This window comes from Peromyscus eremicus, chromosome 6 (genome assembly GCF_949786415.1).
Source record: "Peromyscus eremicus chromosome 6, PerEre_H2_v1, whole genome shotgun sequence".
In the NCBI taxonomy this organism is placed as follows: Eukaryota; Metazoa; Chordata; class Mammalia; order Rodentia; family Cricetidae; genus Peromyscus; species Peromyscus eremicus.
In genome coordinates this window covers 91,149,006-91,172,506 of record NC_081421.1, presented here as the reverse complement: position 1 = coordinate 91,172,506, position 23,501 = coordinate 91,149,006, and the positions used below count along the sequence as shown (strand labels likewise).

At 41.2% G+C, this 23,501-nt stretch overlaps 1 protein-coding gene across 1 annotated transcript in view; it reads right to left on the bottom strand.

Moving 5' to 3' along the window:
- Positions 1-9,777: 9,777 nt before the first annotated feature.
- The window catches only part of Dpyd (dihydropyrimidine dehydrogenase), an 839,421-nt gene continuing 825,697 nt past the window's right edge, over positions 9,778-23,501 (bottom strand). Inside the window, exons 22-23 of the mRNA XM_059266163.1 lie at positions 14,171-14,311; positions 9,778-11,124 (exon numbers count right to left, since the gene is read on the bottom strand). Coding sequence (XP_059122146.1) covers positions 10,954-11,124; positions 14,171-14,311 — 312 coding nt within the window. The 3' untranslated portion in view covers positions 9,778-10,953. The remainder of the gene's footprint in view (positions 11,125-14,170; positions 14,312-23,501) is intronic.

Here is a 23,501-nt window from a genome sequence, read left to right as displayed (position 1 = left end):
CCAGGTACTTGGACCACTATACTACTAACTTTATCAGAGAAGAGCATAAATTTCTACATTTTTGTCTTTAAGAAACTTTCCAAGGTTTTATTTGAAAAGTTACTTAAGTTTTATTATGTAAAAGAAGGCATTGTTGTTGGCCAATGTTAGGGTCCAAGAATCTGGGAAAAATCTACCAGGAAGACCAGGTTTGTGCAAACAGAAAATTTATTGAAAAAGGCTGATATATCAGGGAGCCAGTGTTGGGATCCAAAACCACGCTCCTGAGGTGAGGGAGAACAAGTCACTTAAAGGGAAAAACCACAATATGATAATGCCATAGCCCTATGCAATTCTAGTAGAGCATGGGGAGACATGGTTAAGGACTTTACAGGGTGGGGAACCCCCCAGGCTATTGGTGAGTCTTTGAGGTTTTCAGTTCTGCCCTTGCTTAGTGCCAACTAATCAGGGGAGAGTGGACGATTTGTGGTTAGGCTGTTTCCTGTGCATTTGGGGTTAGGTTATTTCTAATTTCAAACAGAAATGAACTATCATTCCTACTTTCAACCAACCTCATATATTAGTCATCGTGGTTTGGTTCTTAAGTGTCCCCCAAAGACATTTGAGCTAACCACTTGAGCAACTGGCTCCTCTATTGTACGAGGTGATACAGGGGTCTAGTTGGAGGAGGAAAGTCCTTTTAAGAGACTATTAGGATTGTGATCTCTCTCTGATCCCCTCCCCAGTGGTCATGTAAACAGCTATAGCATATCCTTTTGCCAAGATGCTCTGTGCCATCAGGGTCCCAACACTGATAGGAACAAATAGCTATGAACTAAAATCTTTGAGACCAAGAGAGAAAATAGTTCTTCCTTCATCCTTTAATGCCATTCATCTCTGGTGTTTTGTCATAGTGATGATTAGCTTATTGACATCTCAGCCATAGTCCCATGAAAGCGTTAGAGCTTATAAGGCATGTAAGATGTAGTTGCTCAAACATGCAAAACAGAGTATAAATCTATTCATGAGCAGCTTCCTGAACTCTTGTCCCAAATCCTTTAATCTCTTTCTCCTTTCCTCAAATATCTGTCTTAAAATGGAGGAAGTAAGCAAAAAGTGAATTGGAAGTTTCTTATCTTCCACTCAGATTCCTATATTAAAAAAAAAATATCCAGACCTAGTCTTTTCACTGTTCTTAAATTTTAATAGCTGTGTATATGTGTTCATCTGTTTGGTGATATATTTTAGACCACATGCCTAAGTACCAAGGAGATAGATTCCAAAGAAAGCCAAGAAAGACAGATCAGCCTGCATCATAAACAGGCACAACAATCACATGTTCAATAGAATCTCCTAAAGAAAAATTATTGGTAAGAGAGGAAATCTTGACCTATTAATTATTGATTAATGCAAATCTTTGAAAACCACTTGCAATCTCTAACTGTGAATTTGCCATTGACAGTGGAATAAGGAGATCAGGCCGACAGGAAGGCAGGATGACATGGAAGCCTCTTAGAGAGAGCAGAACACGTCATAGGGAAAAGTAGTATATAAAATCTGTGGGTAAATAATCGTGTGGATCCTTAAATCGGCGTGACTCAGTGCCATTGACTCTCAGCCAGTGATAAAATGACCTGGACTCCTTTATAACACAGTACATGTAAGGGTAGTAAATATGGGCACAAGGGGAGGTACCATGAAGGTTAATAAGCTCTGTAGATCATACTCATGTTTCCAATGAGACCATCCAACTTAAAGATGTTGTTTGTAATTTTTAGCATTTAAGGAAAGTATGCATATTATCTCACAAGAGTGGCCATATTAATTAGCAAAAGGGAAAGCTAGAGACTGCAAGGACATCCCAGAGTCATTAAGGATCAGGTCCAAATTTCGCTTGGCAGGCTGTTTGTGGAATTGTGTGCATCTGTGAGAAACAGGAAAATGTTTCAGCTCTGGGTAGATAACAGTTGAGTCTAATAGCTTCCCTGTTAATTGGATTAACTCCAGAGGGTAAAAGTAAACCAGACCCTGCCTTGTAGCAAGCTCACTCCTAAGGGCAGTGCCTTTCAGATAACATTATCACATGATTTTTGTCATGCCTAAAGTCAAACAAAAGTGAATAGTACATCCCCAAATACCATATTATTTCAAGACATAGAAACTAAAAAACAACAACAATAAAGACACGACAGGGAAGGCATCTCCTAGAAGTCAAGTTTACTGAGCTTCAAATGAAGTGCCAGTCACACATCCAATTTTGTTTTTCCTTTTCTGACCCTCATATTGAAGTAAATAACTCACAAAACGGGAATGCAGAATGAGATTATTTTATATTTGTTTGTTTTCCATAGTTTTACACAGACATATTAAATGTGTATATACATTTGTCCTAGTCACATTTTACTTCATAAATAATATACATGCTATATATTATTACTAGAGTTGTTTTGTTAGAATTGGTTGCCTTACTTTAATTTTTTTATTACAATTTTTTCATTTATTTTACATACCAACTACAGTTTCCCCTCCTTCCTCTCCTTCCCTTCCCTCCCCCACTTCCCTTTTATCCCCCTCCCCCATCCACTCATCTTCAGAAAGATGCAGACCTCCCATGGGCAGCAACAAAGCATGGCACACCAAGTTGAGGGATAACCAAGCTCTTCCCCCTGCATCAAGGCTGGGCAACACAACCCAGCATAAGGATTGGGTTCTCAAAAGTCAGCTCAAGTTCCAGGGACAGTCCTGATACCACTGCTAGGGACCTCACACAACCGTCACTCACATGGAGAGGGCCTTGGTCAGCCCCCTGCAGGCTCTCTAACTCTTGTCCAGAGTCTGTAAGCTCCCATGAGCTCAGGTCAGCTGTTTCTGTGGGTACCCCATTATGACCTTGACTGACCCCTAGCTATACAATCCCGCCTCCGCTTCGACTGGACTCCCAGAGCTCGGCCTGGTGCTTGGGTGTGGATCTCTGCATCTTACTGCGGATGCAGTTACTGGATGAATGCTCTCTGGTGACAATTAGGGTAGTCACCAATCTGAGTATAGGAGACGGCCAGTTCAGGCACCCTCTCCACTATTGCTAGGAGTCATAGCTGGGATCATTCTTGTGGATTCCTGGGAGTTTCCCTGACATCAGGTTTCTCCCTAACCCCAAAGTCCCGTGTCGTGTTCCCACCCACCCCAACTACCTATCAAGAAATCTCTTTAATTATTCTCCCCATCCATCCTGCCCCCAATCCACTCATTTTTTAAAAACAAAACAAAACCATTCTTGGTCTTCACACTGCATTTTGTCCATGTGGCTGTGACAAATGTCAGTTTGGTAGTTCACATCCTCATGTGAATCTGACAAAAGCAGCTTATATTTTTTTAAAAGCATATTTGAAATTCTAAATCCATGAATAATAGCAATGCCAATTACACTATCTAACATAGTAAGTGGAAAGCAGGTGTGTTTTCTATTTCATAGATGAGGCAATGGAGGCTTGGGGATCTAGTTAACATATCCAACTTCAGGCACTCAGTAGACAGTGCCACCAGGCTCTCAGTCTGTGTAGAAGACAAGATGAGTGTCTATCCACGTTACCAGGAAGTTCTGGCAGCTTGTGTGAAGATACCGAGCGTGCACTGTGGTCTGTGCAGGAGACAGCTGCAGTGCTGGATGCAGATGCAGGTTTTATTCTCTTAGGGAGAATATGTAAACTCTGAGTCTTGTTTTTATGAAATGGGGCTAATAACCCTACATGACTAAGTTACTATGTGGATAAATGAAATGTCTTCTTTACAATTCCATTTTGCATTTGTTTTTGTCAAGGGAATCTTAAAACAATGCTAGAAATTCTTTCCCTGAATTTAAAATATATTTATATATTTGGTCTTAGCCTCTATGCTGTGGAATGTTCTGTATGGCAAATGTGTTGCTAATTAGTCAATAAATAAAACACTGATTGGCCATTGGCTAGGCAGGAAGTGTAGGCGGGACAAGGAGGAGAATAAAGCTGGGAAGTGGAAGGCTGAGTCAGAGAGACACTGCCAGCCTCCACAATGAGAAACAGCATATGAAGATGCCGGTAAGCCACGAGCCATGTGGCAAGGTATAGATTTATAGAAATGGATTAATTTAAGCTGTAAGAACAGTTAGCAAGAAGCCTGCCACGGCCATACAGTTTGTAAGCAATATAAGTCTCTGTGTTTGCTTGGTTGGGTCTGAGTGGCTGTGGGACTGGCGGGTGACAGAGATTTGTCCTGACTGTGGGCCAGGCAGGAAAACTCTAGCTACACCTCTACACATAATGTTTTTTCCTTGGTGTTATACAAAGTCAGCGTAAGTTTTGAAGTGATTTTATTGTAGTCACAAAGCTCTCGCCAGGGTGCTTAATGTAAAAACGAGTCCCTGTTTGTCTCATATGACAATACTAGATAATGTCTTAATTGCCAAGCTTTTAAAGTTATTGTTGAAGTTTTCTACTCCCTGTAAAGTATAATCTGATGAGATAAACACTAGTGTAAACTTTTAAAAGTAAAGACATGTTAAATTTTTATTTAGATTCTTATTAAAGAGGAGAAAGGCAGGACTTACAGCTGATTCTGGCATGAATATTTTGATCTTACAATCACACTACACCAAAGAATATGTTTATATTCAAAAGTCATTTTGGGCATGAGTGTGCGTGTGTGTGTGTGTGTGTGTGTGTGTGTGTGTGTGTGTATGTGTGAATATGCACAGATGTGTCAACCTCTAGGGTCACTACTCTAGTACTATCCATCTTCATTTTGAGACAGGGTTTCTTGCTGACCTAGAAATCACAAAATAGGCTAAGATGGTTGGCCAGTGAGCCTCAGAGATCTGTCATCTCGGCCTCCTTAGGTATGTGACTGTAAGTGACTGTCATCACATTTGACATTGTTTTAGGTGGGCTTTGAGGGGAAGACCTCAGATCTTTATGCTTGTACTTCCAGCATCTTACGGACTTAGCCATCTCATCAGCAAAATGCTTTGTTTCAAAGTGTCATGCAAAGGGTGCTTTTTCTTTTGAACAAGAAAAAAATAAATTTACACTCAGTAAGTCATTTAATCTCCACTTTCTCTATTTATCCTCTAATCATCTTAGGAAGATGATAAAATTATTTAAGCACCAATTTTATGGATTAGAAGTTGAGGCTTGATGACCAGGTGTGTTGGTGTATACCAGTAATCCCTGAACTTGGAGGCAAAGACAGGTGGAGCTCTGTGAGTTCAAGGCCAGCCTGGTCTACATTGTGAGTTCTAGGACAGCCAAAACTATGTCTTAAAAAACAAAAAAAAAAGTTGAAGCTTGAATGTTTAAGGCTCTACATAATTACAGGACAGTGAGAGTCTTATAAACTAGAGAACTTTCTCATTGACTAGAGTTCAAGGCTGTGTCAAGTCAAATGCAGTTGAAATGGCAGTGAGAGCCTTACCAGACTTCCATTTTCAGTTGTTGACATGGAGGAGTTTGGTAGTTTTGTGGTGGTGCAGGGCCAAAATAGACTATTTGTGCTGACAAGCATGCTTAGGACAGTGCTGGAGTGAGATGGCAGACATGAGTCAGATAGTGTGAGCATGAGTTCTCCTATTTCTGTGATCAAGAAACACTTAGGAGAAGAATGATCTGTGCTCAATAGTTTTATGTCAACTTGACGCAAGCTAGAGTCATCAGAGAGGAGGGAGCCTCAAATGTGAAAATGCCTCTACAATAACCCACTGTAAGGCATTTTCTTAATTAGTGATCAATAGGAGAGTGCCCAGCCTATTGTGGGTGATGCCATCACTGGGCTGGTGGTTCTCTCTAAGAAAACAGGCTGAGCAAACCATGAGGAGCAAGTCGGTAAGCAGCATTCCTCCAGGGCCTCTGCATCAGTTCCTGCCTCCAGGCTCCTGCCCTGGTTGAGTTCCTACCTTGACTTCCCTCAGTAAGGGACTGTCACCTGGAAGTGTAAGCTGAAATAAACTGTTTCCTCCTCAAGTTGCTATGGACATGGTGCTTCATCACAGAAATAGAAACTCTAACTAAAGCAGGTCCATTTCTGCTTGTGGTTTTAGGAGGGCTACATGTAGTCCATTATGGTGTGGAAGGCTTCCTGGCAGTAGTGCGAGGCAGCTGGTCACATTGTATCTGCAGCAAGTAAGCAGGAAGAAATGAATGCTGATGCTCAGCTTGCTTTCTCTTTTTTATTCAGTCCAGGATCCCAGTTCATGGATAGTGTTGTGCACATTTAGAATGAGTCTTCTCACCTCAGCCCAATTTAGAAACAGACATGCCTAGAAGACTGTCTTTTAGGTGATCACAGATCTTTTTACATTGCCAGTGTTAACCATCACAATGCGTAAGGGTGGAATGAGTCATGGGAGTTTTTAGAATGGCAACTTGGAGAAAGTCTTAGGACAGGTATTGGAGGTCAAATTCCTAGACCGCGATTTACTGGAAATGGGCAAGCAACATCAAGTGTGGGAGAAATAGCTATTTTGGTTTTGGAGCTTGGAGTCTGAAGTTCCTGAACCTTGCAGATGGCCAGGTACTTGAATATAGGAGTCTAGTTGGGAAGCATAGGTGTAGGCATTAACTGGAGTGCCACCACCAGGGTGGAAGAATGGAAAAGATCTTAAGGGATATCTGCTAACACACCAGGGTTCTTGCAGATTCCTATAAATCACCATATATTTCCTTACTTCCACTTACCTTTTCAATAATCTGAATACCTCATGACCTTTGCATTTGTTTATTTGTGGAACCCACTCTCCCCTCTCCTTCACGTGCCTGGCTCTTTTTCACCTTTGTGTCCTTGAGACTGACCTACTCATTCGATTAAACACAAATGTCCTTGTCTCAGGCTCTTGTTTCTGTCAGAGCACTGGCCATATTCTGTTTCGCTACTTTCTTGATTTTTGTCATTCACTGAGATGAAAGCTCAGTGAGGCAGGACCTATGTCTGCCTTGTTCATTCCTTGAATCACAGACAGGTAGAAGTGTTTGGCATGTGGAAGACACTTCACGGAGAGACTGCAAACTCTCATTTCGTCAAGGATCTTAATGCAATCTGTATCAATTTTTGCCTTATCCCAACTCCATATTTGTTTTGTTCTAGCTAATTCCAAGTTCTTGTGATTTCCTGAACATCCTAGCCTTTCCACCCACTGTGCCTTCTCTATTTTCACTCCTTGAGATGTCTTTTTCTTACTCTCTATTTTCCTCTTCTATAAACTCAAAAGCTGGCTTAATTGTCACCTTGTCAAGAGCATATGCTTCTGCTGTCCCTTCTCTTGATCGCTTTCCCAGCACTTACTACCACATGTAGCATAAAGCTGTTGTGTGTCTGTTTCCATTGCACATTACAAACGTTTTGAAGCTGAGCGGTACAACTGTCCGACTGTATTTCTTACAAGTGCACACAATGAAATGATAACCTCCTGATAGCTTCAGGGCATCAGGTTTTGCAAGAGTTGATTAGGTTGTGAGGGTGAAGCACTCATATGTGGGATTAGTGCTTTCACAAGAAGCCCCACAGGAATTATTCACCCGTTCTACCATGCATGGCTACAGTGAAAGGTGACATTTATGAGCCAGAAGACTAGTTGGTTCTGGTCAGCTGTTAATTCTGTTGACACTTTGATTTTAGACTTTCTTGTTCTCCTGAACAAGTGAGAATAGTTTCCTGTTGTTTGTGAGCCACTCAGTTTATGGTAGTTGGTTATATCAGCCCAAATGGGTAAGATGAGGGACAACCATCATTTGAGTTCACATTCTTATCTCTAGTCAAGTTGATACTCTGTAGCTATTTGATATTTGTGGAGTGAATGAAGAGCTAGATGAACAAATGGAGGAACAATGGAAGCAAGCTGGGGCACTTAGAAACATACCAAATTAGAGGGATAACTCGGAGTAAGTTACTTAGGTTGGATGAGAATATATGTCTTCATTTTTTGGGGGGGGGGCGAAATGATAGCCCCACCCTGATCACTGTGTCATTCAATGAGATGTGTCACATTCATCGGCATTCTCCAGAGAAATGGAAGCAATGATATTGAATTAAATAATTTGAAGAAATTGGCTCACACAGTTACGGTGACTTACTGAGTTCAGTTGGTGGTGTGACACTGAGGCTGGAGACTGTGAATAAGTGAGAGGTCAAGTCCAGACTAAGCCTCATGAGGAGTCAAAATGAAGTGTGAATGCTGTGTGCTGGAGAACTCCCTCCTGGAGGTGGACCTTTGTTATACTGGGGCCTTTGGCACATGTGTGGAATCCTCCAGTGCTTTGGGAGACAACTGAGTCCACCAATTCAATTTTAAACCTAAATACAAGTGTTTGGTCAAGTATGAGGTTTGTATTGTCCAGCCGACATATAAAACTAGTTGCCACACATATAGGACCTCATATAGTTTCTTAGACACTAGTTAGGAAATACTAACCAGTTTCTCTGAGCTGGTCCTGTGTTCCCACTCAGAAGAGCTACAAAGATGCGTTTTAGGGTCACTGGATTGTGGTTTCTTGCTGGATAGAAAATGAGATTTTTCCCTTTTCTTATACAGAGTCTCTCTCCAGGCCAGGGATACAAAACTAAATTACATTTTCCATAAACAGTATGGATAAGAAAGGCTGCCCAGTGCCCACTAGTGAAGGAACATACCAGAATGAAATGTAAATAAGGAACAACACCAGTGTTCAATCATGGGTTGCTATGGCCTAACTTCAAGCCTTGGTTGTTCTTAGTTTCCCAAGTAGAATAAGGATGAGCTAGCACACCTCAGTGTGCTCTCTTTCTCAGGAGAGACCACAGAAGCTGTGCTTTGATCTGTACTGGCAGAACGCCTTCCTAGAAGACAGTATCTTGAGAACTCCAGCATACATGTATGTGATGCCTTTCATCATATTTCTGGAGGGTTAATTAACCCTTACAGTAAAAAAGGAGTTACCTGGAGTTGGGAAGATGATTTCCAAGAAAAATATGAGGGCCCAAGTTTCACCCACAGAGAACATGTAAAAAGCTTGGCATGGTGGTAAGTGCTTGCAATCCTAGCACCAGGGAGATGGAGACAGGGGGATCCGTGGGACACACTGACAAGTCAACATAGTCTAATGGTGAGAGTTAGGTCCCAGGTCTCAGTGAGAGTCTCTGCATTAATAAATAAGGTAGAGAGATCTGAGGTTGACATTTGAAATCTACACCCAGGTACACATCTATTTGCACCTCTCTCTCTCTTACATTCAGGTTCACCAATCATATATCATGGCATCTTTGTAGCTTTACAGTATTTTCCCCCCATAACTGGATCTCTCAGCTAAGTACTACCAACTCCTAAAGTGAAGATGCTTGTATTGTGACAACAGTATAAAGGACTCCATTCTTCTACATCCTTGATACTGCACAACTTTATGAAGAGTAATATTTAGTGACACATGCTTCCCATGGTGCGGGCAGCATCTTCAGGTGGGAAGGCCATTTCCCATGTTTCTTCATCTTGAACCACTTCAGAAGGCTTAGCCAACTCTATGTGAAAAATGCATTTTGGCTGAGGAGAGTTGCATTCAGTAGAGGATTGGGGCTAAGAGGGACAGGAAGTAAAACATTGGAAAATAATACTGTCATTTTCTTCATTAGATTCAAACTGACACACATCCAGCATTTGGATGGAATTTTCTATAGAATCAATCCCAAACTGCCCCATGTCAAAATATAAATACCTGACAGGAAGGTGCATTTGGAAAAATGAAACAGAAAAGTACATTGAAAATAGATCATAAAATTTTATTTGTGATTATTTGATCATATAAATTTTGTCAAAATGCACTCCTAGCTCTTGCATTTATCATTGAAATATGCCACAGATTGTCATTTTCTGATTTACCTCCTATAGATTCATATTAAAATGTGCCATAAGGAAGGAATAAATGAATTTATGTGATGCTATTTACTAATTATGAAAATAGAGAAATCCAAAAATATTTACCAATATCAAAAACACACATTTATATTTCATTAATTTTGAAGTCACATAAACATCAAAGTAAAGAGTAGTCAGACAGGTTCTTCTCGCTATATCTAAGTTACAGATATGGTGATTTTTCATTGTTGAATATGAAGCATGTGGCTCAGTGCTGTGTAATCTGGGCCTTGTTTGAACATTAATTGCTCTCCTAGTGAAGGTGACTATGAAAAGCAGACAGAACAGTTTGTACACAGTGAAAGTGGCATTAACCAGACATCCATCCTAATACCTTATTTTGTTAGGAATGTAGCTTCATTATTCAAATAAAAATACATGTGGTCCATCCCTGAGTAGTCTGCACACCTGTTTCAGGCATGGGTGGTGACTAGCATTTTAGTCAGGAAATCTCTCTTTCAGTGTCCAGCACCAAAGAGTGAGCTACTTCAGCAAAAGGGATCTTAAGAAAATTCTAGAAAACCACCGTACAGGTTTTGTTCCCCTTGTCATAGTAAATAATGACTTGACTTTCTTCACTTGTTCTTAATGGAGCTAATTACATGTCCTTAGAAACGGTGTTAAAATTACAGGTAGTTTTTAATTACAAAGTGTTTCCTTGGAAACCGTTTCCTGTATATGAAACTGTACTTTGTTCCAAAATAGTTCATTTCACTTACAATTAGAAATCAAAGAATGAGCACGGCATAGGGCAATTTAGAAATTGTCACACTAATTGCCATGAAAAAGTTAATTTTTCACAGTAGACAACTGACGGAGCACATCCAATTAACTGGTGTGCAGTTACTCACCAGCTACCTCAGAAAAGAATTATTCCACTTTATGACCAGTAATTGGTCACTGGCATCAGACATTGCTTTTCCAATTTAGACATTTATTTAGAAATTATGTATGTATATCTACAAAATTTGGAAAGAAACTGACCACAATGATTACTTATTGTTGTGTCTAACGATCAGCCTGTGCCGGTAACATCCAAATTCACAGCAACCATCTTACAAATCACCTTAAGACACTGGCTTCACAGTTAAGGGTAAGCCTCTCTTTGGTTCATAAGGAGTCGTCCTGGAAACCATCCTGATACAGTCGATAATGGGGCAGACGCTGAGGCAGAGAGTACATCCTGTGCATGTGTCGGTAACAGTAGGCAGGTGAGTTTCCGGGTCAAACTGAATAGCCTGCAAACAGAAATCAAGGGAGTTGAGCCACTGCCCACCAATGTCAAGAATTCCCCCATTTTAACATGTGCATCTCTGTCCACAGCAATGGAGATTACCATGCCGAGCACCGTGGTAGAATAATCATAGCAACAGCTGAGTTGACAGGAGAAGCAGAGAAATAAATGAAACTTCCTTAAATTAGAAATGCAGTGTTTACAGTTGATTAGAGGCTTTTCTTTCCATGTGGGAGGAAACATTTTTTTTTTTTTTTAAACACAGCGCTTCTGCTTTCTCGGTCAGTGGAGGACTCAGGTATTGTCAATCTGACCAGGCTGAGGCACTTTGTGCCTGCCCATACTTTCATATAGATCCATTTACTCCTCACACTTTTTGTTCTTTTTTTAATGCTTCGTTGTTGTTGTTGGTGGTGTTGGTGGTGTGTGTGTGTGTGTGTGTGTGTGTGTGTGTGCTGGTGCATGGAGGCATGGAGGCACATATGTGTATGTGCAGGTAGAGGTCAGAGGACAACCTCACTGTCATTTTCAGGAATGCCATCTGCCTCTTTTGACACAGGACCTCTCATTGGCCTGGAGCTCACAAATTAAGCTAGGCTGTCTGGTCAGTGAATCCCTGGGGTCCTCTGTCTCAGCCTCCTCAGCTTTGGGATTTCAAGAGTGGGCCATTTTGCTGGACATTTTTGCATGTATTTCAAGCACATGTGGGTCGGGTGGATTGAACCTGGGTCCTTGTGACTGCAAGGCAAGTGCTTCACAGGCTGAGCCATCCCCCAAGACCACACTCCTTGTTCTTTTCCTTGGAGAAGTGATGATGTCAGGGGAAGCAGTGAATGCACTTCTAATAATGCACGCAAATTTTAAAAGAAAACAGTAGAAAAGAATTGGCTCCACAGTCAGCTCTGAGTTTTAACCATTTCCAACTTGATTTTTAGCATTATCCCACCACAACAGGAACAAGATGTAGAGGTGTAAGAGCCCTTGTCCTGCTCTGGCCTGACATCTCCCAGATGTGAGAACCTGGACCAGCTGTCTAGCTCTGACTTTGCCTACGATTTTAAAGAATTTTATAATTTTCTCCTCCAATCTCCCTCCCTCCCTCCTTCGCTGCCTCCATCTCTCTATTTCTCCCTCCATCCTTCCCTCCTTGCCTTCCCACCCTCCTTTACCTCTCTTCCTATTCTTCTTCCTTCCTTCCTTTCTCCCTTCCTTCTTTCCTTCCTTCCTCCCTCCCTCCCTCCCTCTTTCCCTCCCTTCCTTCCTTCCTTCCTTCCTTCCTTCCTTCCTTCCTTCCTTCCCTCCCTCCCTCCTTCCCTCCCTCCCTCCCTTTCTTGCATTTATCCCCATGAAGTCATATAAAAGAACAAAAGAACAAATATACTGGATGTGAAGTGAGGACTGGTTTAAGTTATTGTAACAACTTGCCCGTTATAGGCATCTAGAGTGGAGACACCATGGCAGTCCTCAGGGGCAGGTTTGGTCTTTTAGGAAGGACTTCAGTGCAGCTATGGGAAAGAACAGTGGATGAGAGGAAGGGGAGCTCCTGGGAGCCTTGCTGCTGGCTCACTTGCAGAAGCAGCTTTACTTGCATTCTAGTCTTCTGGAATGAGAAGGCAGGGCTTGTGGGGATACAACACGGGGCAGTGGGAGCCTTGCTTCTCTAACCTTCTGAGGCCAGCCCTACAGGTTTTCAAGACATAGTTTTCCTGTGTAGCTTTGAAGCCTGTCCTGGAACTTTCTCTGTAGACCAGGCTGGTCTCGAACCCACAGAGATCCACCTGCCTCTGCCTCCCAAGTGCTGGGCTTAAAGGCGTGCGCCACCACTATCCAGCTACAAATCTTTTGTGTAAACATAATTTCATGAGTATTATTGCCTTTTGTGTCTTATTCTTGTGTTAGAATCCAATTAATACGTACAGTACACAAGCAGGAAGGTGAAGTCTTAAGCTAAAGTCAAAGAGAAATGGGTAGAATATGTTCTGTCCACCCCATAAGAGGAGCCTTTACTCTGCCCTTTCTCTCTTGTGGCAGGCTCTTAACCAGGGCATGGAAAGCATCCATGGTCACTTATAGTGGCAGATAAACCAAAAATATCTCCCTATTTTTTCCAGCTATGAAGAAATTCATAAGACCAACTGCTACAAGTGTGTGGTGAGAGAAGATTTCTTTTCTTTTTTAAAATTACTGCCATAAAATCCCAATCAATACCAAATGGAAGAGAATCCTCTGTAGGCTGAAGGAATCCGGTCCTTTTAGGGGATTGGTAATAAATGACAGTTCTCCTCTCTGAAGTTAGTACCAGACCATAACCTTCCCTAATGTACATTATTTTGCATGAGTTTCTGTTTTCACTTAAACGTCCCTCTCCAGCTTCATGGGTGATGAAACGATATTAAAATAATACTGTTCACTGAAAACATGGCTGTATTAGTTATTTTCCTCACTGCTGGAACAAGTACCTGACAAGAAACAGCTCAAGGGAGGCGGGGCTTATTTTGGCTCACTGCTCGGAAGATGGAGTGTACCCTGGGGAAGAAGGCACCACAGTGGCTCACAGCCACCGCAGGGGAACTTGCTCACATGTGGATCAGGAAGTAAACAAAAATGCTGACAATGCTTAGCTCTTCTCCCATCTCTATTCAGTAGGAAACCCCAGTACATCGGATGGTGCCTCTGACCATGAAGGTGTATCTTGTCCAGAGAGATGGTACAGCAGTTAAGAGTTCTTGCTCCATTTACAGAGGGCTCAAGTTCAGTCCTAATACCGAAGTTGAGAAGGTCACCACCACTCTAGTTCCAACAGATCTGAATGGTAAATGCGCACATATAGTCTATGCTCCTACTGATACACACACATAAAATAAACAAATCGTCAAATAAAAGTAAAAAGACACACCAGCATATTACAAAGACAGAAAAAGGGACCTGTGGTGAGGGGACATAATTGGCACACCTGGTTTGAATTGCACATTTAGCAATAGAATACACTTGCTGCCCCTAAAGAAGAGCCAAACCTGGCTGCAGCATCTTAATTCCAGCAAGGTTCCTACCTGGTAGCCAGAGTCATTACAGGTCATGTAACATTTGCCACAATTGATGCACATTTCCTCGTTGATCAGGGCCACAACTTGCTCGATGCCGCTCAGCTCCCCATACGTTCCCAGGTATTGCAGCGCTTTTCCAATTACATCCTAGAAAATGGGCGGTGAGTTACTCACAGTGCTCAACTTGAAACAATTCCTTAATGACTCATATCTGCCCACATTTCCCCATTTTGAGCTCACACGGCATTGTGTTTACTTACGGGGCTTGAAGTATCAGTTCTCACAGAAGAACTTTCTGTGACAGTTAGCTTACTTGTTTTTGAGAGATGGGCAGTAAGCACACCCAGCTTAGAAATATAAGGCCACGGACTGTGGAGATGGTGTTTACGGTGCTTGCTCTATCTACATGAGGATCAGAGTTTGGATCCCCAACATCCTCAAAAGACCCACGTAAGATATAAAGCAGAAAGCCATTGAGGGAGATAAGCTGGCATCTGTCTTGGGATTCCACATGAGTACATATGAACTCACACATGCACCTACACATATACACCTGCACACAGGACATGCAGACCCACACACATGAACATACAACATGGCACGGGGAGGGGGTAAATTTACAGTTATAAGACTCAAGTCGCTGAACTCAGTTGCTTTTCTGCTGGGCACCCTATAAGAGCACTTTGTATATAGACATTAAAATAATTCTCTTAGGTTTTTGTAGCTCATATATCCTAGAGTTTCCATTTGAAGGATCTAAACGTAATGTAAATGGACAAAAAGGTACCACATTTACACGAGAGACTTCATTTCACTGGGGATGAGGGAAATGGAAACAAGAATGCACCCCATTTCTATTGTTGAGTTTTGATTCTTGATTTTCATTTGAAAGGTGTTCTGATAGCTCACTCACCTGTCACATCTTGAAGAATATATTTCCTTATTGAAGAATTCTAATTTATGCTAATTAATTAGGTTGATCTAGGTTGAATTAGATGCCTTTTCACTCTTAAAGAACCAGCAATTGCTCCATTCACTACCAAGATCTTTCATGCGGTTACACATGGCTTTGTTTCTTATAGTAATTGAGATTATGCTTAATATGGGAAGCACAGAGGATGTTTCATCAACACTAGGAAGCACTTTGTTTCAGAAAACAAAACAGAGAGAGTAACAATGTTTGCCAAATTAGTGTGCTGTCAAGATTATCAGCTCTTGTTTTTCACCTTTAGAATGAGAATGGTTTGTTTGAATTCAAGGTCTGTGTTCAAAGAGGCCATCTCTTGCTTGGAGTCCTCATCCCACATTCTCTTGGGTGTTTTACTTTCTGCACTCCTTCTGGCCTAGTAGGATGGCCAGTCTTGATTGGTCACCTTGATCTGCTTCAGAAGAGGGAACCTCAGTTGTGGAATTATCTGTGTTGGATTGGTCTGTGGCCATGTCCGTCGCCCGTTTTCTTAATTGCTTATTGATATAGGTGGATGCAGCCCACTGTGGGAGGTACCATGCCTGGGCAGGTAGGTCTGGGCTATATAACAAAGTTGGCTGAGTAAGCTATGGGGAGCAAGCCAGTAAGTGGCGTTCTTCCCTGGTTTCTGCTTCAACTCCTGCCTCCAGGTTCCTGACTTGAGCACCTGCTCTGGATTTCCTTGATTGAAATTAGCCCTTCCCCTCCCAAGCTGCTTTTAGTCAGTATTTTATCAGAACAACAACAACAACAACAAAAATAAACACTGTAACATGAATTGATAAATGGTCTTACTAATAAAAAAAACCCCAGAGCCAGGTATTGGGGTGAAAGCTGAAAGATCAGAGAGATAGAACAAGCCACAGCCAACCTCACCTCGCCAACTCCTCAGATGATTCTGCTTCCTCAGACTGAAAACCTCCGAGTCCTCACCAGAACGCATCTCAGCTGAAATGCTGCTAAAAAGCCTAAAAGCTTAAAAGCCTCTAGTTCCTGGTCCTCATGCCTTATGTACCTTTCTGTTTTCTGCCATCACTTCCTGGATTTAAAGGTATGTTTCTTTCCCAAGCAAGACATGAGATCTCAAATCCTGGGATTAAAGGCGTGTTTTTCCCAAGACATGAAATCTTAAATGCTTGGATTAAAGGTGTGTGCCACCACACCTGGCTCTGTTTCCAGTATGGCCTTGAACTCAAGAGATCCAGATGGATCTCTGCCTCCCAAGTGATAGGATTAAAGGCGTGTGTGCCACCATTTTCTAGTTTCTATGTCTAATCTAGTGGCTGTTCTGTTCTCTGACCCCAGATAAGTTTTACTAGGGTACACTATATTGGGGGACACAAACAAGAATGCTCAGGACACTTGGCTGTGCTGCCTTACCTTTTTGTTTTATGTTCTATTTGAGCACTGCAATGTTACTCTAAGCTTTTAAATGGAGACAATGTTCACACTATCCTTAGACTTCATTTGTATACTCTGAAGCCCTGAGATGATAGAAAACATCAGGGCTGCCTTGCCTACTTTCTTTGCAGTGTGCTGAAGCTGAAGATGTCAATAACTTGCAGTGTGTTTGCAGGCGGGCCCTTGACATCCAGATCTCTACATGTTCTGAACTGTTCTCACAAGCTCAAGCTGCATTACCAACTGCATGATGAGCATTATCACTAGAAACAAGAACGGTAAATTCCCCACCCACTGAACTTGTAAGGACACAGGGCTGTGGTGTCCTTCAGCTTTTCTTGGCATTGGGAATAGCATTAGGATTTTTTTTTTTTTAATGAGGAAGACTTGGAATTTTATTCTTATTTCTCTCTTGTCTAATGTCATCTTTTGCATTTTCTGAGGGATCTTTTGAATCCCCTGCTGTGTCTACAACATTTTTCAGCATGACTCATTAACTTCCAATCATTTTTCCTAATCATATTTCAAAGGGAGCTCAGATATCTCTACTACATGAGGACCTCCTCATCCTTCTGTCTCCTTTCCTAACCAAATGTCAAGACAAGCTCTTTCTCCTTTCTCTGCCTCCCTCCCTCTCTCCCCTTCCTCTCCCCTTTCCACCTCAGCACTCTTCGTCTTCTTTCTCTCACCCTTTGTCATGGTCTGGGATATTTTATCCATTTTGTAGAATTGACGATAAGGATAATTTTTGAATTCTACTACACTTCAGGCTAGTGCCTTAATTTCAAACCATTTTCTTATTTAAACTCATACATTTTAGGATGGTGAGGTGACTGTGATTTAAGATATAAAATCAAGTAGATGATGGAATAGAGCTTCAGATTACTGCTGCTAGACTTTAAATGCTGTGATCATATTCCCTCTGCCATACTGACTCATTTATTATTCTCTAGCAAATCCCACCTCACATTGCAAATAGGATTTTAAATCTAGATTCTTGTTTTTTTAATGGAGATATATTCATATTTGAATCAAGTATGGTATATTTTGTATCTGCAGATCATCAAAGCATAACGGAAGCTCAAATATTTGTTAAATAATTACATCTTTTGAATATCTATGCCTAGACTCATAACAGTGAGGTGTCTAGGCATAGATATTAACAAAAGGTCTAGTGGATATTTTTATTAATTTGGGCATTGAACATGCAAAAGATAATCAAGGAAACTTGAGCAGTTTAATATTTTCTAGTATTTCAAGACAATAAATGCATGAGTTTTTTTATCTGGCTGTGAAAGACTATTTATGTGCAGCAGAAACTAACTTTTTAAATGCAAATAAATCAGTCAGAACATCTCTTGAGCAGAATCCAATCATTATGGGAGAAATCACTAGTTAAAACTCAACTGATGACTAGTCAGGAAAATCTCTACATTTTTCCAGAAGAAATATACATGCCCAAGAGATTTTATTATAAGGAGCAAGTTCACCTTCTGTGTATATTAAATATCCCATTTGCTCTCTGAGATTTGAAGCTGTCATTTAAAACACCATTATTTACAAAACCAGATAGAATAAGTTCATTGGACCCTTTACAATTTATTCACACAGGGGGTTAAAAGTTCATAGTTTTTTAAGTATACCATCTTCATTTTTAATCTAGAAGGGGATAAAAGAATAGTATCTGAAATTAGTTTGGGAGTATCAAAGAAACAATAAAAAAGAATGACCATTCTTTGTGGCTAATGATGTAGACATTTGTTGAAAAACCACCATCTTAAGCTATACTGCCAGCTGATGGATATGTGTTGGCATGTCCTGGAATTGTAGAAAGATGTGGATCACAGTCAGGTACCTCTGTTTCAGGTAGTGCCTTGTAGAAATACTTCTACAGAGGTTGGGAGACCTACATTTATTTATTATTCCAGATAGGGTGTGCCCATACAAAGTTTAAGCAATCTATGTAACCATTCCTGCTTACTAGAAATGATCCTTTAGATTATACTTTACACATTTGATTTGATTTGGGCATGTATGTATATGTGGTGTGTGTGTGTGTGTGTGTGTGTGTGTGTGTGTGTGTGTGTGTGTGTGTATGTGTATGAGTGCATGTACATGTGCTGTGTGTGTGTGGAATCCAAGTTGACATCAGATGTCTTTCTCAATCGCTCCCAATCAACATGTATTGAGGAAAGGATTGCTGCTGATTTCAGTTAGTCTGGCTAGGTGACTCACTCCAGGGATTCCCTGGCCCTGGTTCCCATGTCCTAGAATTTTGGTTGGGCCTCCATGTTCACTTGGCTTTTCAGTTGATTCTGGGGGAAATCAACTTTGGTTTTTCTGCCTGTGTAGCAGGTGCTTTACTCACTGAAACATCTCCCAAGGTGGCATATTTGATTTTAACGTAAGTGCTCAAGATTAGCCACAATGGCCTACAGTATTCTAGAATTATATCCATACTTAGGATAATAAAAAAAAAAATTTTTTTTTGTTTTTCAAGACAAGGTTTCACTGTGTAGCCCTGGCTGTCCTGGAACTCATTCTGTAGATCAGGCTGGCCTTGAACTCACAGAGATCCATCTGCCTCTGTCTCCTGAGTGCTGGGATTAAAAGTGTGCACCACTGCTGCCTGGCTCAAAAATTTTTTTGCAAAATTGGTCAGCCATTGTTTCTATTTGATATACAATGAATATAGACCTAGAGGGATTTGATTCGGTTTCTGATGTTTTACACTTTCTTCATTATGAGCAATATAAATTTATTACTTTTGACCTACTTTTAAGGCCAATTGAAGTACCTTCCAATTGTGATTGTTATCAGGCACATTAACTACTCTTCTACCTTTGGATCTTCACATTTGATTAGCATATTTCCTACAATTGCTGTAAATATGTGCCCTTCAAAGTCCAGGAACAAGGACAACATGCTATGGGCAATCCCTTTGACTTCTAACCTGAAGGATCTGTGACTTAAATGATTTGGGTATAGCTGTTTAATTACTTTCCTGTGCCCTTATCTGCATCATTACCAATGCCTCAGGTTCTTATCTTGTCACTCCTTGCTTTATAAACCTATCAGGAGAGGAAATGAGATCATTTGGTTTGCTCTCACTGAATTTATGCTGATTCTTAATAACTTTGTCCTCATAAATGCTCCTGAGTCAAAAGTTTAGTAATCTTTGCACAGCTCCCCTGGGCCTGGGTCTCAGCCTTTCTGGTCTGTTTGTATTTTTTTTTCTTTACTATACAGTAAGAGCATCTACATCCCCATATCCAATCCTTCCTTCTTCCTGCCCTTCTTCCCTCCTTTGCTTCCTCCCTCCGTCCCTTCCCATGGCTCTCTTTTGGTTATTGTGAGACAAGGATTCAGGCTCTAAACTATGCTATCTTGGAACTTACTATGTAGCTCAGGCTGTCCCTGATGCTTTAGCCATCCCCCTGCCTCAGTCCTCAGAGTGCTGGGATTATAGGTGTGAGCCACCATGCTCAGCTTGCCTTTTCTATACTGAAAGAACCCAGAACAATATTTATTTTTCATCAGTTGGTACATAATTCTCAAACACAAGTGCTCTTAAAGCTTAACAGTCAACTTATTATGGCATGACTCTCTGAGCCAGGAGGCGAGCAGCGAACACGAACACTGAGACCGGGTGGCCTGGAATTAGAACTCTGCAGTCTCTGACAAGTAAGGAGAGCGCTGCATAAGCGGAGATGGGGATGACAAAGACAGTGAGGATTCGGAAAACAAATACTCGTTTGGCCAGAAAAGTTGAGAGAAACAGTGTGCCAAAAGGCAGGCTACAAGCAAGTCAATGTGGTGAGAGAGGGTGGTGGAGAAAGGTGTCTGGGGGAGACAGATGGGGATGACTTCAGTATCTGAGGCTCTGATCACAGTATCCTCCCCATGTGGGGTAGACTCAGGCTTCATGTGGCAAGTGGCTGACATTTGAGGTATTCACTTGATTTAATGAGGCTGTAATCTTATATCTTACCTATCTTAGACTCTCAAATCTATTTTTCCTCCTTTTCAATTCTAAGAAAACTCTTATGTGAGGATGCAAGGGAAGATAATAGAAATGGAACAGTTTTTCTTTCTAATTGTGATTTAACAATACACCATCTGTTTGAAGTAGTGGGTGTAAGTTTTTTCTTTTTGACTTTTAATAGACAAAAATACATTCCCATTTTACCTAATATTTTCTCAAAATTCAAATCACTCCAGTAAGCTGATACATGTTTAAAGTTTGCTGTCATATTTTTGTGCTTATCATTGATAAGGTTTTTTCTCATAGGACCACTGACCACTAAGTTATCTAAACCCTTAACCTTCTTACTCCTGGGAAAATACATAGTGGTTACATCATCAAATTCTGATTGACAGCTTTGCATTCTTGATTCATCTTCAGGTTAAGACCCAATGCCTCAGTTGCTTGTCTTGTTGCTATGACAACATATCTGCCCAAAACACCTTCAGGAAGGGTTTATTTGGGCTTACAGTTCTAGGAATAGAATCCATCACAGTAGGGAAGTTATGGAGGCAGAAACAGGGCAGATGGTCAGCTGTTTCCACAGTCAGCAAGCAGAGAGACATGAACTCTGTGACCAGCCCACTTTTTTCTTTATATTCAGCCTATGGAATGATGCCCCCAACATTTGTGGTGGGTCTTTCTACCTCAATTCAAATAAGCTAATATAGATAATCCCTCACAGATATACTCAGAGACTATTTTGCATGGTGATTCTAAATCTCATTGACTTAAGAGTCAAGATTAACAGTCAAACTGGACTATAAGATTGCTTCCATGGCTTTCTCCGAACTTCCTGAAATAGATTTATTAAAGGTGGAATGCATGTGTTCTTGGCATAAAAAACTCTAAGTTCACACGGATGGTGACATCCTTCACATTCTTTCAGGTACTGTTTCCCTCAGACACGAGCTTGTCACAGGAGTCGGAACTAAGCCTGTGTAGCCATTTTCTTCTGTGTAATGGTATTCTCAAGAACAAAGGTTGTACAATTCCTTTTCAGATAGTTTTCCTTCCGTGGAGTGGCATTTCCATCTACAGTCTGTAAAGGCAAACACGGCTGCTCTATCTTGCCTGTCCATATTAACCACCTGGTTATAACATCTCTGATGTAGTCCTGGGATGACATTTCCACTTTTCTTTCATTTCAGCGTCCCACAGTTGGCTCCTTCTCACATCACCTTCAGGCTTGTAGATTTCAGTTGCACACATCTGACACACACTGCTCCTCCCTTTGCCCTCTGACTGGACTTCTTCATTCTAAGCAACCTATCTTTTTCTATTGCTGTATTCTGGTCAAGCCAGGAACCACACATCAATAAATAACCACGCGGTTTAAGAGATTATTTTTATAACCAAATTCTTCTCGGCTTTTAAAGTTCCACATGATAGATTTTTCAACTGTTATTTATTGGTACATAGACAATCAAGAATATGAATGCTGTCCCTAACTTGCTTTTCTGGATCGTTCTCGAAATCGCTGGGCAAGTCTCCTTTATTTTTTCTTTCTGTGCAGTCCCCTCTGTGTTCTGTAGTATCTAATATGGTCTTACAGTTTTATCTGAGTGCTTTTCTCCTTCCTTTCACAATTCAGTTGAAATAATAAAGCACTCGATCAGGCTGACTGGTCCCCTGCCAACACTGCCTTGCCAGTCTTATGAGATGTCGTCTATCTCCTCCTCCAAGCAGCAGGAAGAAGTGATGAAAACATCACTAGTGCCCCTAAACCATTCATTTTCCTACCCAGAAATCTGAAGACATTAGAGATGCATCCCCAGCTTCATAAGGAGAATGAGAATTCATTCTCAAATGCATCAACAGAACTGGAGCACGTTCTGGGACTTCATAAGGCTCGGCAAGCTCTCAAGCCTCTGTTATCCGCTGCTGGAGAATAAAGCACTCTTCTCATTCAGCTGGGCCACATGTGTGCACTGTCATGTCAGTTATTTGGGGCCAGGAGGCAGAGCTGCTCCAGTAGGAGGCACTGCATGTTTTCCTGTCTGTGGCATATATGTGCATACATGTGTGTGACGCACACACACACACACACACACACACACACACACACACACATTTGTATGTATGTCAGAGCCTTTTTCAGATGGTCTCAGACTACATTATAGACAGATACCTTTGAAGCTATCTGGGCAGGTCATGTCTCTTTCTCTTGCTTTATCTCATCCTTCTCTTCAGCCTTCTAAGGCTCATTTTGATGACCCGTGTCTGACTCAGAATTCTTTCCCTCTTTTCTTTACAAACCAAGCAGGTTCATTACATGGTCATATGGTAAATGCTATCACTATGAAATGGAAACCAAGATGCTGGGGTGAAAAGGAGAAAATCAGCTGGATTCCAGGGCATCTCCAGGTGTCCTGGCATTCCCTAGAGGGGGAACTCAGGTACTCTGAGGCCACTTTCAGCTTCCAAATGGTAAGATGATCCAGGATGGCATGATGACATCCAGTTCTGACCAGAGCATTCTGATACAGTATTGAGAATGGCCCCTTTTGGTGCCCTAGGTAGAATTCTTACTGGATTAATTGGTCTGTTTCTTTGTTCCTTGACACTGTTTTAAATTTTTATAAGAAAACATGCTCAAAGGATTACTCACTGGTAAGAGTAAGCAATGCTCTTACAGAGGACCAGAATTTGGTTCCCAGGACCCACAGCTCGTAGCTCACAACTACCTGTAATTCCAGCTCCAAGAGATCTGAAGCCTTCTTCTTGCTTCTACAGGTACCTACATTCATATGCATGTATTCACACACACACACACACACATACACATATACATCATAATTAAAAAATAAAATAGTTTTTAGAATGTTAATTAACAACACTGAGCAGGGTGATGAGATGGCTTAGTTGGTAAAGAGCTAGCTGTACAATCATGGGAACTATGTAGAAAGCTGGGTGTGGTAGATCACGGCTTTAACCCCACAACT